This window comes from Gracilinanus agilis, chromosome 2 (assembly GCF_016433145.1).
Source record: "Gracilinanus agilis isolate LMUSP501 chromosome 2, AgileGrace, whole genome shotgun sequence".
NCBI lineage: Eukaryota > Metazoa > Chordata > Mammalia > Didelphimorphia > Didelphidae > Gracilinanus > Gracilinanus agilis.
The window spans coordinates 483,753,566-483,768,153 of NC_058131.1; the positions used below are offsets into that span (position 1 = coordinate 483,753,566).

At 39.3% G+C, this 14,588-nt stretch overlaps 1 protein-coding gene across 1 annotated transcript in view; it reads left to right on the forward strand.

The window, feature by feature from the left end:
* LRRC74A (leucine rich repeat containing 74A) overlaps positions 1-14,588 on the forward strand; it is a 54,820-nt gene that overhangs the window by 16,703 nt on the left and 23,529 nt on the right. Inside the window, exons 4-10 of the mRNA XM_044662102.1 lie at positions 3,757-3,864; positions 4,506-4,602; positions 5,393-5,442; positions 6,799-6,880; positions 6,965-7,050; positions 8,241-8,435; positions 12,859-12,954. Coding sequence (XP_044518037.1) covers positions 3,757-3,864; positions 4,506-4,602; positions 5,393-5,442; positions 6,799-6,880; positions 6,965-7,050; positions 8,241-8,435; positions 12,859-12,954 — 714 coding nt within the window. The remainder of the gene's footprint in view (positions 1-3,756; positions 3,865-4,505; positions 4,603-5,392; positions 5,443-6,798; positions 6,881-6,964; positions 7,051-8,240; positions 8,436-12,858; positions 12,955-14,588) is intronic.

Here is a 14,588-nt window from a genome sequence, read left to right on the forward strand (position 1 = left end):
GAAGTCTTAAGCTGACGCTGGACTCCTGGTTGAGAGAGACTTGTAATTTGGAAAAAAAAAAATTTTTTTTTTTCACAAGAAGGGGACTACTCTACCATTTCTTTTGAGGGCAAATAGACCAAAAATCAGTAGATTTGAAGTCGAAGTTTTTGGGGATTTTGTCTTTACCTTTTAGCCATTCCTTTATATGCAAATACCCTATTGCCCTCCCTAGTAATTTGACCCTTCTTTCTGTTTACTCTGTAAATAAACCTCTTTCAGTTCTTTTTTCAGGAAAAATTTGATTAGGAAGCATGCTTGAAACTCTGAAACAACAGCTTGAGTTGGTTGAGCTAAAAAGTGCAGTTTGGATCTGCTTAATTCTTTTCCTGTTGTTTTTTTTTTTTTGTGCTGATTGAATACCTTGCAGTTGAGAGCTTGACTGATCTTAAAATTCAGGGGAGAAATTCATCTCCCCACACTCCCTTGCCATTTGGCCAGCCTTTACAATACATCCAATTTGAGATTTCTCTATACTATGTTCAGGGTAGAATTCTTCCTCACTATGATGAAATTCAGAGCTCTGACAGAATGCAAATGGATGATAAATTTGAGGGGAAGGGGAAAGAACCTTAAAAGAGATCTAGAAATTTATTGCTTGCTAAGCATTTTTTAGCTTCTCCCCTCCTTAATAGTGAACAAGTCTATTTGGGTTTGTAAAAAGGTTTTTGACTGCACTGCCTGTACCTTGTCATTTGCTTATAATATTGTATATTGTTGATTGCTTTAATATTTAATTTTTTAAGTTTATCTGTATTAATCTAATTAACATCTTTCTGTTATATGATTCTTTATTTTGTTCCCTTCCCCTATGACTATATTGAAGAACATATCATTATAAAAGCCCATAAGTCCATCTGATTCATCAAGGTCACATGTTGCTTATACAGTCTTTTCTTCCTTTTTGCCTTTGTTAACTGTCACTTACATCATGATAGATGGTCTCCATCAAAAACTGGTTACAACCTGTATACAACCTTTGGAGAATTAATGAGCTATATATCTCGATTATTTTTAAAGGGTCCATTTTGTAGCTGAAGTGAAGTGCAATGGCACTATTATATATCCCCACCTCCATATTTATAAAAATGTAATGGATGAGACATATAGCAGTCTCATACCAGAGGAGCTGGGAAGGTGTTCCTAAGGCGTGGAACCCCTAGAAGGCTCCAAAGAGGGAGCATTCCCCGGATAGCAAGTGGCTTCTGGATGATTTAATAGTTTTAACTCTTCAGCTTATTTTACTCTTCCACCAGAACAACCCTGGTAAGATCTGTAAAATTTATGACAAGTATCCATCAGTTCATAGGGTTTAAATGTTACACAGCAACTCATGTGAATCCTATTTCATGCTGGTTTTGTTTACTATTGTTATTAACTGGGCTACTGTGAATTCTCAGAATTTGGTACTTTAATTAAATGTGCATTATCTACTCTACTACTGTTTTGTTTTTATAAAGCTGCTATTTTGTAAAAATCATTTGTACTCACACAGTGGTTCATGGCTAAGTTAAAAAAGGAAATGGATCTCATTTTTTGGTAAGGAAACTTTGTATTCTACCTCTACTTGGCTGACATAGTGTTTCACTAATTATAAGCTATACATTTTAAAACTTTAAAGCATTTTTTATTATTCTTTTTCAATATAGTATTTGAGTACTTTGAAGTCCATAAAATCAATGTTAATCTTTTTTTTTGCAGTAATATGTTTAAAATACATTTCTTCTAATATTAATGCATACCCAAAAAGCTTTAAACCATAGAAATAATGCTATTGATTGTTTAAAAAAATTATGGGACTTTGCTTAATTCTGTCTCATTCCAGGAGAAGGAAATACAAAAAGAGTCATTGTATAGTGCCAATCAAGCACAAGATCAAAGAGACCAACCAATCCTAGTGGGATTGTTGTAATTTTGAGCCACAAAAAGAGGATTTGAACTTGTCTGGGGTTTGAGGTTGCAGTTGTTTTGACATATATCAGAGGCTAGACTTCCCTGAGCCCCATCAAGAGTCTCACTTTGGCTGCCATCCTGGCTCCTATACTCGATTCCCTTTTCTATCTCTCTTAGTGTGGCAAACTTTCTATAGTTCTGACTAAGTGCATAATTACATAAATCACTTTAATTTGGGCCCTGATTCAAACACCTGTTATAAGTTTGTTTTTCCTTTATTTCAATTTTTAGACATAAGACTTTGACATTTGATATTTCATCCACAAGTTATTTTTGCTCTTTTGTTTGGATATATATATATTTTAAAATCCTTACCTTCCGTCTTGGAGTCAATACTGTGTATTGGCTCCAATCCAGAAGAGTGGCAAGGGTAGGCAATGGGGGTCAAGTGACTTGCCCAGTGTCACACAGCTAGGAAGTGTCCTAGGTCAAATTTGAATCTAGGACCTCCCATCTCTAGGCTTGGCTCTCAATCCACTGAGCTACCTAGCTGCACCCTATTTTTAATTTCTTTTGCAAATTGATTTATATACCTCATAACTCAGTCATGCACCCCTGAGTGATCCCTCTGTTATTATGCACCTCAGGGGGGACTATGTTATTGTTATGAACTTTGATTTGAATTTGAACAATTTTACTATAAGAAACTTGCTACCTCCCAAACTCCAGAAGACAAACCTGTTTAGAAAAGGTGCTGTGAAGATGCCCGCAGTGACACACATTGCACCAAAAGATCCATATTGAACTTTGGGATGTGCTAATTTGAACTATGCGGGGTTGAAAGCATTAGTTTTGAATGTATACATATTTTATGCCAAAGGGGACTGCCCCCTAATTGGCTTTTTGTCAATGTAGCAATCATTGATTTTGTTCTCTTTTCCTTTTATCCACAAATTATTGCAATTTTTAAGTTGATTATGTTTTTTATGATCCATTGGGGGAGACTGGTCTCCCAAAGGATCACAGAGGGTATGTATAAATGGAGATTTTGAACCTTTGGACTTCATCCCCCAGAAGTCCCTATACCATTTCTGAAAATTCCCTTTAATCCCTCCTGTGCCTCCATGTTTGCATGGTCACAATATTGTTTTATAAGTTCTGTAAGTCCTCCCTCTTCCTCTTTTGCTTTCACAAGCGGACTGGGTTAGTTTAGTACTTTTTCACTCTAGTTTTTTATGTTAGTTTATTATTAATAAAACTTTATAAAATATAATACCTAGTTATTGAATATTAATTTTCATCTTTACATTTGTATCCACAGGCCCCCATCTCCCAAAATACCCCCATCCCTTTCAATGGAGGATGCCAGAATATGTCCTTTACTGTAATTAATTTCCATAGGATTCTCTCATATTATTCATAGCTGATATAGTTAATAATCATAGCTAAAATTTATATAATGCTTTAAGGTTTGCAAAGTACTTTAAAGATATTATCTCATTTTATCCTCATACCAAATCTGCCAATTAGAAGCTATCATTAAATCCATTTTACAAGACTATCTAGTTCAACCTCCTTGTTTTACAGATGAGGAATCCAGGGCCCAGAGAAGTAGAAATGAATTGTACAAGGTCACACTGAGAGTATGGGATTTGATACATATTCCCTTCTTCTTCCCTGCTGTTCCCTGAAAGTTCATGATCTTATTGGGTTGCTTCAGATGGGAACAGAAAGTTCAAGTGAAGAGTTGCATTTCGGTTGTGCCAAGGAATGGACAATGCCACTGACTCTCTTTCTTTGTCCTTTCCCACCTGGTGGCACAAGTCCAATACAAGTATTACTCGCCTGGATTTAGAAGACAACTGGATCTTAGAAGAAGGTGCCTTGTCCCTGATGCAGATGCTGCATGAGAACTACTATATTCAAGAATTGGTATACTGTCCTTTCTTTCAGTTTTCCCTCTCTCTCAGAACCCATCTTCAAAACCCAATGCAGAGCAGGACATAGCAATTCCAGCCAAACCCAGGACTTGCCACTAATCTTACCATAACCCACCACTGGCTCCTCTCCTTTAGGGGTTAGGGTCTGATATATCAGAGGAAATCCATGGGACTCTTGTCCCATTTTCCAATGGAAGTCCTAACAAGCATTTTCTGTACAGACTCTGGGGACTTTCATGGGCATCTTGACTTCTTCATCCATTTGCTTGCTGCAAAATCTTTCAAAGGCAATGAGAAAAATCATTTGAAAAAATAAAGCATTTTTTTGTTTCTGCAGGACTCTCTGAGCTTCCATCTCCTCTTTATAGATCTCAGGTAAATAAATACCCTGACCACCTTCATATGATTGCAGGATTTGAAGAGAAGATCCTTAGAGATCATCTAATTCCATCCCCTCATTTTTGCAGATGTTTAAACTGTAGTCCAGAAAGATCAGAGCATTTGATCAAGATCACACAGTAGACTTAGAACATAGGTCTTCTGATGCCCTCTTTTTAAAAAATCACATTGCTTTCATTGGTGAAAGTAGCAATCTGTTGTATTTCTCTTATAGAGTTTTGTTTTATTTTTTAGAATGTCTCCGACAATCACTTGGATTCCAAAGGGGCCCAAATTATCACAGATTTTCTCTCAGAAAATACTTCTTCACTCTGGTCCATTCAGCTTGCAGGTGAAATTCAGGAACAAGATGGGGTTGGGAGGGGGAGGAAACATCTAGGAAGCAAAGGATGAAAAAAGAGAGTAGGTTCTTGAACCATCTATGCCCCTATATGATGCCAAACTGATTGGTCATTAGTCAGCCACCATGCACCTACTAAGCACCTACTATAAACCAAGCCCTGTTCTAAGTGCTGGGAATACAAATACTTGATGAAAGACAGCCCCTGCCTTAAAGAAGCTTACTTTGTAACAGGGGAAACAACCATAAAAAGAAGTTGAAAGGATAGGGGAGAGACAAAGGTACTTAGTCCTTGGGGTCTGATACCATCCCCCCAGCATACAGTCAAAAGTCCATCAGCATCTCAGAGACAAACCTAGCAGCTGAATCACTGAAAATTCACTTCTTCACACCAATTGTCTTATATAGAAAGAGTCAAAGACTGAGCACATTTCATTGGTTTCTGGTGGGACCCAGATGCAGGATCAATGCTGACATTTTGAATGGGTAAAGTGTGGTTCATCACCACACAGAGGTCCTAGCATAACCCAAGTAGGGAGAGAAATAAAAAGGAGAAAGAACAATGTTGATCATTTGAGGAACCATTTTTGCTTTTGTCTCTTTTTCAGCATCACTTTTCTCCACTTCCTAACTCAATCTCTTGAGTTTGTCATCTCCAATGAAATAAAGAAACTGTTGGAGAGAGGGAGGCACAAGAGATGTTGGGGAGGGAGACCAGAAGAGGAGAGTGGGGGAGGTTAGAGACCTGATGAACTCCATTCATGCCACTTCTTCATTGCAGGGAATGACTTCAAGGATGACACGGCTGCAATGTTCTGCAATGCACTTACGGTAAGAAATTAGGAAGCTACTCAAATGTGTTCTCCGTGTTGCTTCTTTTTCTAAACCTGGGAAGCACCCCACCACCTGTGCCCACTCCACTGATGCCTGAAAAGCAGCCTAGCATAATGGGAAGAGCATTAGTCAGAGGGGAAGACAAGTTCTAGTTTTAGCTCTGCTAGTTACCAGCTAATATCATCTTCCTTTGGAGTCTTCCTACATATTTAGTATTTTTTAACTCTCATTTATCTATTATTATAATATATCTTATATATTTATTTATCTATGATATTTAGTAATATATTTATCTAGTTATATATTATCTTTTGCATATGATATATTTTCTGTTTATATAAATTTAATATATTTATCTATTATCTCTGAGATGTACATACACATGTACAGGTCTGTTCACTCTATTTCATTATGAAGTCTTTGAGATCCAGAAGCAGATCTTGCTCATCTTTCTATTTCCTCTGGCACCTAGACATTGCAGACATTGGGTATAATACTTGTAATGACATTTTTGCAATGCAATATTGATATATTGACAGTAGATATACTCACTTATTGAATAATGGTCAATTGGATCAAAGAATAAATGGATGAATTTCATTCAACCAGAGTTAATTTAATGACTAATCTATGGAAGCCAAGTCACAAATATCATTGGTAGAGCTAAGCAAGAGAGTGAAGTCCACTGACCAGATTTCAGGGAAGGTATTCATTGCATCATCTCCCCTCACTTCCATCTTTGGATAAAGTCAAGCCACAGTTCCTTCATAAAAGTATTAAATTCTTTCACAGCTATTGTTCATTAAAAAGGAATGACCCAGGGGCAGCTGGGTAGCTCAGTGGATTGAGAGCCAGGCCAAGAGACAGAAGGTCCTAGGTTCAAATCCGGCCTCAGACACTTCCCAGCTGTGTGACCCTGGGCAAGTCATTTGACCCCCATTTCCCACCCTTACCAATCTTCCACCTATGAACCAATAGACAGAAGTTAAGGGTAAAAAAAAAAAAAAAAAAAAAAAAGGAATGACCCAGACCTAAGATTACCCTGCAATGGCATTTGGTATATGAAAATCCATTCCCTCTCCTTTTCCTTAAGTAAATTAAAGGAAGTACTAGGGGGCCAGCTATGTGTCTCAGTGGATAGAGAGCTAGACCTGGAGATGGGGAGGACCTGGATTCAAACTTCCTAGCTCTGTGACCCTGGGCAAGTTATGTAACTCCAAATGCCTAACCCATACCATTCTTCTGCCTTGGAATAGATACGAATTGTAAGACAGAAAGTAAGAGTTTCTTTTTTTAAAGGTGGAACTAGGTAAAAAAGAAAAAGAATCTTCTCTTTGATATTTCTTTTCCCAGGCTAATTACCGAATCAAGGTCTTGGATCTCAGTCACAATTTATTTTCTGAGAAAGGAGGAGAGCTATTGGGACAAATGCTGGGTAATAACACTATAGAGAACATGGTAACTTGGAAATGCAATACTGTTGGATATGTTTCTTGCTAAAATATCTTCTCATCCTCAGTCCTCAATGAAGGTCTGCAGACACTGGACCTCAGCTGGAATCAACTGCACTTGAAAGGGGCTGTGGCCTTGAGTAACAGTCTCCGGGTAAGGTGCTCTCCAGAATGGTGGCGAGTACGGTTCTGGGAAGATCTCCAATACATCTCCCAGTCCCATGCCATCATCATCATGATCATGATTATCATTTTCTTTGCTCTTCTCCCCAGGTACCTGAGATTGGACAGTTGTCATGGATTCTAGGTCACTATTATACTTCCAGCCACTAGTGGATGGAATAATGTCCCATAGTTCTGTCAGGTGCCCAGCTTCCTCCCAATCTGAATGTATAATCATTGTGGACTACTCAGTGACCATGTTAACTGTGCCCAGACAGTAAAGCAAATAAGCTTGGCCACAGACACACAAAGCACCCTGAAGGGGTAAACCCACAAGCTCCTCACTCCCTCATCCTGTTAATAGTGAGTACACCAATGGAACACTCAAAGAAAAAAGCAGTCTTTTCCTGCATCCCTGAAAAATTGAAATAGTCCATTCTCTGATACAATGACAAAACAATGAATCAAGCCTCCCATTAGATATATATTTGCAAGCAACCTCTGTGAGGGCAGAAACCGTGTAGCACTCTCTAAAGGTAAATCGTTATATCTGCTCTTTATCTCTGTTGTTCCAATGCATTGCCTTCCCTGATGTGCTAACAGTCTCCATCTGCACTGGTCACTATTTCTCAGACAAACAGTATATAGATAAATGGTAAGTAAGAACCATTTAGTTCAAAGTCCTCATGTATTAGAAGTGCATCGCGAGGGGCAACAAGGTGGCCCAGTGGATTGAGAGCCAGGCCTAGAGATGGGAGATGCTGGGTTCAAATCTGACCTCAGATACTTCCTAGCTGTGTGACTCTGGGCAAGTCATTTAACCTCCAAGCCCTTACCACTCTTTCTGCCTTAGAACAGATACTAAGATAGAAGGTAAGTTTTTTGTTTTTTTTTTAAGTGCCTCCCTGATACAGGGAAACTCACTTTGATGGAGGCTCAGGCAAGATGTTGAGTCAGTCTCAGAAAAGCAATTCACAGCAACCACCAGGGATTGGTCAAGCCCTGTTGGAGTTCAGAGTATCCAGAGAAGGCAAATTCTTCTTGGCTCTGCCCTTCTGGTTACTGTAGGATCTTGTTTGTACCAGATAGGGGGGTATGGAGAAGAGGATATCAATCATTAATCATCAGTTGAGGTGCCACATACGACCTTTATTCCTGTGCTCTTCTGCCCTTTCCTTGGAGGTTAATATCACACTGAAGACTTTGAACCTTTCCTGGAATGGCTTTGGTAATGAAGGTGCTCAGGCCTTAGGGGAGGCACTCAAAATCAATGCTACTCTGGCCCAACTGGATATCAGCAGCAACCATATATACAATGATGGGGCCATCAAGCTGGGCAAGGGACTAGAGCTCAATGAAACCCTCAGAATTTTGAAGGTAAAATTGTCTGAACTGGATCTTTGGGTATCAATGAGTACAAATAAATGAGATCTGAGGTCACTAAGAAGCCTCTGATATCACTTCAGGGAGGTCAAGGTTAGTGAAGCAAAGCCATAAAAAGGGATGTTTGCACTTAGGGAAAATGCCACCAATCACCCCCAGGACAAGTGACAGTACATATGCACTCAGTTGGAGAAGAGAGGTAGAAACCTTGGGACATAGGCTGAAAGCTACCTCTAGGGAGGTTATTCATAGGAAAAGAAAAAGGAACTCAAGCCAGCATGCCACCTGCTTCTTCCTATTAGTGGACAGAGGGCTAGACTTGGAGTCAGGTATACATGAATTCAAATCTTGCCTCTGATAACTTTCTAGCTACATGACCTGGGCAAGTCATTTTCTTGGCCTCAATTTCCTCATCTGCAAAATGGGAATAATAATACCACCTCACTCAAAGGGATGTTGTAAGAATCAAGTGCTCTGTGAACTTTAAACAATGGGTAAGAGGTAGCTGTTTTTTATTTTTAACTAATTATTCTTTTAAGTAGGGCTAAGTTTTGTTATTTCTGTGGTGTTGATGGACAGTAAATCTAGCTAAATCTGGCACCCTGAGGCAAACCCCTGACCACTCCATCCTTGTGTCTGCTACTGAAGAGCTTGCCTTTGTTAGTGAAGAGAAATTTATGCCAACTGCCCTTTGGGCAGGTGTCCATAATTGCAGCCTGAGAGGGTGTAATTACAGAACGTGTTAAATGCTGAGAAAGCCACAGCAGAATTTCATCTCTGCCAGGGAATGTCAGACTGGCTGCACTGTTTCTAAGTATGCCCAAGCAATTATAGTGTTGTTATGGCATATTCCATGGACAACAGCCTAAAAGTCAAGGAACCGACTAAGCTTCTGTGCCCTGGTTAACAGTAAAATCAAATCTTTGTAACTCTTGTGTGAATTTTGTGTGGTTCCTTGTTTTCGATCCAATCACAAAGGGAGAAAGCTCCATCTGTGGGGTTTCCATGGTTCCCCAGAGAGTGAAGAACTCTAGGGAGCCTCCTCTTATTTATCCATCAGTGGAGTGAGCTAAGGACTTGGGGCAAGTCAGATAAGTCACTGTGAGAACAACATGCCTTTGAGGAAATTCAATCCCAAACTCTGCTGGTTAATGCATACCTGAGTGTCATCTGAGGTGTCATCTGAGATGGCTCCTCCCACTGGTTAGAGAACAGTAGCAAGAAAAAGAGCTCAGGCTCAAGTTTTGACATTAAGATGCTGGGCTATACTGGGGGTGGGGGGGACGTGAATGTTTCTTTGCCATTGCCAAAAAATTTCATCCGTGCACTCTAAATAACTGGCTTGTCTTGTGTATACTGATTTATAATGCATAAACTTTTCTAATTGGTAGAAAAAGATAAAAGGTAGGGAAGGGGAGGGGAGCTGAGATGGAACCCCCTCGTATCTTTGTAGAAAACATAGAATTAGAAATTTTCGATCAGACCAAATAGCCAATACAGACCAGGGACTGGAAGGCTTAGACCAGTGATTCCCAAAGTGGGCGCCACCACCCCCTGGTGGGTGCTGCAGCGATCCAGGAGAGCAGTGATGGCCACAGGTGCATTTCTTTCCTATTAATTGCTATTAAAATTTTAAAAAATTAATTTCCAAGGGGCAGCTGGGTAGCTCAGTGGAGTGAGAGTCAGGCCTAGAGACAGGAGGTCCTAGGTTCAAACCCGGCCTCAGCCACTTCCCAGCTGTGTGACCCTGGGCAAGTCACTTGACCCCCATTGCCCACCCTTACCAATCTTCCACCTATGAGACAATACACCGAAGTACAAGGGTTAAAAAAAAATTAAATTAATTTAAAAAAAAAATAAAAAAAAATTAATTTCCAGGGGGCTAAGTAATATTTTTTCTGGAAAGGGGGCGGTAGCCAAAAAAGTTTGGGAACCACTAGTGTAGACTAACTTGAATAATTTTACTTGAATTAGGTCATGAAACTGTATCAATAGACAGATAGGAGCTTTTCTCCCATGCCAAGGAGAACATGGGAAGTTCTGCCTTGAGCAATGTGTCTATCTCCATCTGTGTCTCTTTCTGTCTGTCTCCCCCATTCTCTTTGGCTGGATCACTCCAGTCTTCCTTCACACCGACAAGTTTGAGAATTTCCCTAAAGAGGAGTGGGACTGGTCACGTTCTCAAACATACATCTACAGCTCAAGACTTTCAGCATCCTAGGGATAACTCTTACATGAGGAAAATACATTCGTATGACTCACCACTGTAACTCCTAAGCCCCCCACTGGCAAGCTTCTTATTGATACAAAACCATTCACAATGCAACCACTGATTCTTAAAAATAAAAGTTACTAAGGCAAAAGGAGGAATGTGCATAACTTTTACTAAAGAGAAAGTCAAAGTAGTTATAAAAATAATATTTAATCAAAAAGAGGCAAAAGCAAGAATAATCTTAACCCTTAGTTTGAGGCAAAAGTATGAATAAAAGATAAAAATAGGCAAAATCAAAATATGACAATATAGTCATAAATGTGGTTTATACTGTCCCGCCATGGCCAGAAATGTGCATACAAAACCTGGCAAAGGGGCACATGAGCAGGAAAATCCATGTGCCAGGATAACTCATGACTGGATAGCAGACCCTGTCCTTTATCTCTTTAGAGAATAGTCTGTACCATGCATCATTTGTTGAACAAAACTCTTTCTCTGCCATTTGTTTCCTTTCTATTCCTCATAGTTCTCCTGTTGTCAAAGCTTCTGTTCTGCTATTTTAGGACTTTTGCAGGAACATCAAACACTTTTAGTATACCCTCATCAGGAAGTTGAGAAAGTAATGGGCTCTTTGAGCAAAAATATATCGGCATAGCCCAAAACAGCTACAAATCCTCTTCCCCTCATCCCTTTAGCCATACAAGGCATTAGAGATAAACAAAGGCACCCTTGATAAGTTTCCCCTCATTCAGGTTGTAGTTGATTCTAGAGAGCAATAAATCCAGGAAGCTTTCCACACAACAGCAGAATTCAGCTCTCCAATTATATCCCAGCAGCTAGTCTATTTAGCTTTAGTCAGTTCTCTCAGCTAACACATCCTTTTTTGAGCCAGTCAGCTTTCAGCAAAGTAATGTCTGTCTTCCAATCAGAATGGCTCCCAGAAAAACAACTGCAGAGCCTGTGAATTACTTCATTTCCTGTTAATCTTCTATATGTTCTGTGTCTTTTGTTCTAAATGCCTCCTGTGGTCAACTTCTTCACCTGCTTATATCTTCATCTAGTCATCTCCTACCTCGTCTTCCATAACTTAAACACATTTATTTATTTGACCTCAAGTTCTGTCTTAGAATCTATATCAAGTGTCAGTTCTAAGGCAGAAGAGAGTAAGGGCTAGGCAATTGGGGATAAGTGGCTTCCCAGGGTGAGGCCAAATTTGAACCTAGGACCTCCTGTCTCCAAGCCTGGCTCCTCTATTCACTGAGCCACTTAACTGCCCCTCCATGACTTCTAATATCTCCAATCAAAGTTTTCTCTTAAGCAAGACCCATCTCTAAATTATGTGAAACTTTTACATATTCCTCCGAGAGCGTTTACTTGTAAAGTACATAATATAATCCATGCTAAAACAGTCCTCAGTATCCTTAACTTCTCAGTTACAGCCTTCAAAACTTTGAAAATAGTCATATGTAAATGAATCATTGGACCACAACCCCTTGCAACTATCTTTAACTTAGTGCACTGCCTTCAAACAAGGCCCAAGAGTTTTCTTTCAAGTCTTCAGAACAGTCTTTTTTTTGCCTCAGGCATTTTTATTGAAGGGACTATGTTTTTCCTCACACTGATTTTTTTCAGTATTCCCTTCATAAATGCTCCTTTTGCTGCCTTTTTCAACCAAAATGTCTATATTCAAAAGAAACAGTTCCATAGGGATGAAACCATGAGAACCATAGGCTAAACCAAGTGAACTCAACCCTAAAAAGACATATATAGTTAAGGAGACTAGAACAATGTAAAATCACCTTTTCGGCTGTTTTTCCTTTATACACTCTATACTCCAGCCAAACTGGACTACCAGCTATTGCCCATCTTCATCCAGTCTATATGCCCACCAGCCCTCTGATGAGTTTTTGCATTCAGACACTCTGTCTTATGTATTGTCATACTCTTTTCATCTTTCATACATCTTTTTCATCTTTTGAAAACTTTTCCTTCAAGATCCATTTTGAGAGCTGCCTCCTTTATTAAGTCTTTGAAGATTCCCCCTAGCTTGAGAGGATTCCCTCATTTCTCAATCTTTCATGATTCTGACATTTCCTATTCACTTTTCTTATTTTAAACTGTATTATATGTTAATAAAAGTTCATTAAATGGGTGAATAAATCTTTATCCAATTTCAGCCTTCTCCTGTTTAAATTTCTCCTGCAGATGTCCCAAAATCCTGTGACTGTGGATGGAGCACTTGCAATGATCTTGTCTGTCAAGAAGAACCCCAAAAGCAGGTTGGAGGACATCGACATCTCAGTAGGTGACCCTATTGGCACAAGCTAACATATCAATAGAATAAGCAGTTGCCTGCATAATGGGATTTGAGGAGCACTGGAGGGCTCTCCACTCCTTTTTTCCAAAACAGTCAGGTACATTATCTTAATGGATTCTATGCCAATCCCATAAGGTAAGCAAAATAGTAACTAACAACATTTGCAAATAAGGTAAAGGGAACCCAGAGAGGTCAGCAGATTTGCTCCAAGTCCCACAACTTGCTAATGTGAACTCAGATCTCTTGACTCTTGATCTAGTTAGTCCTCTAGCCATCTTGGATTTAAATATCATTATGTATTTGGAAGGGGGCCAGATCTGTGATTTCATTAGCAAATGGAATTGCTGGTGAGGAAACACCCTCTACAGATGTAGATCCATGACTATTTAGCCTCAGAGAATTACCTTGGGTACTGAGAGGTTATTGGACTTTCCCAGGATCATACAGTCAGCACATGTCAGTGATGAATCTTGGAACCAGGTCTTCCTTACTCTGAAGATAGTCATTTATCCACTACATTATGATATTACCATGAAGATATTACCATCTTCACCAAGTACTTAAGCATATTGGTGGCCCATAGACTTGGATGTCCTCTAACTATGCAATTTGCAATCTGTCCATATTTGCCTAGCTTGACTATATTCTCCCTAAAGTTTATCCCAGGGGATCTTTCTTTACTTACTCCCAACATCCAGAGGATGCCATTTACCTGCCATCTCTTGCTCTCACAATGTGGCCATTTCTTTTCTATCAGACAGATTTCCTGATTACATCTCTTTATTCTTTTGATTTTATCTTGCTTCCTGATATTTGATGGATTCATTAGCTTCCATTCGCCCAATTCTAATTTTTAGAAAGCTATTTTCTTCCTTGAGTTTTTATTTCCTTTTACATTCATCCCATTCTAAATCTTTAAGAAATGGTTTTCTTCAATGTATTTTTGTACCTCCATTTCTATTTGGCCTATTCTAGTTTTTAGGGAGTAGTTTTCTTCAACAAATTTTTCCCCAACCTATTGACTCTTCCTGTCAATTCTCTTATTATTTGATTTTTTAAAAACTTGTCTTTAAATTCTTTTAGGGGTTCTTTTTGGACCTGACATCCTTTTACACTTTCCTTTAAGGCTTCATACATTTCCTTTTTGGTATTTTTCTCTTCTGAGTTCATATTTTGATCTTTCCTATCACTAAAGTAATTTTCTATGATTGGGTTTTTTCTTTGTCTTTTGCTCATTTTTCTAGTTATTTTTTCCCATTACTGTACCAATCTATTGAGTTCTTCTCTGTTCCCAGGTTAGACAGGGCACTGTTCCAAGCTTTTAGAGTAGTCTTCTCTGGTACTTGAAATTTGCCCAGCTGCCTTTGGGTCCCATTGGGTCCCATAGTGTATCCCTCAAGGGGTTCTAGCTTGTTGTGTGGAGGCCTATAGCTCTTTTGTTCAGCTAGATTCCACTCCCTCTGCTGCCAGTTCCCCTTATTTCATGGGGTTGGGCTGGTCCTTTTTCTGTTGCTTCAATGTCCCAGGTCACATGTAAATATGTTGGACCCATCCTTCACTCCGCCACTTCACTGCTCCAGAGTGTCCTTTACTCCACTGTCTTAACTGCCAGCATGCA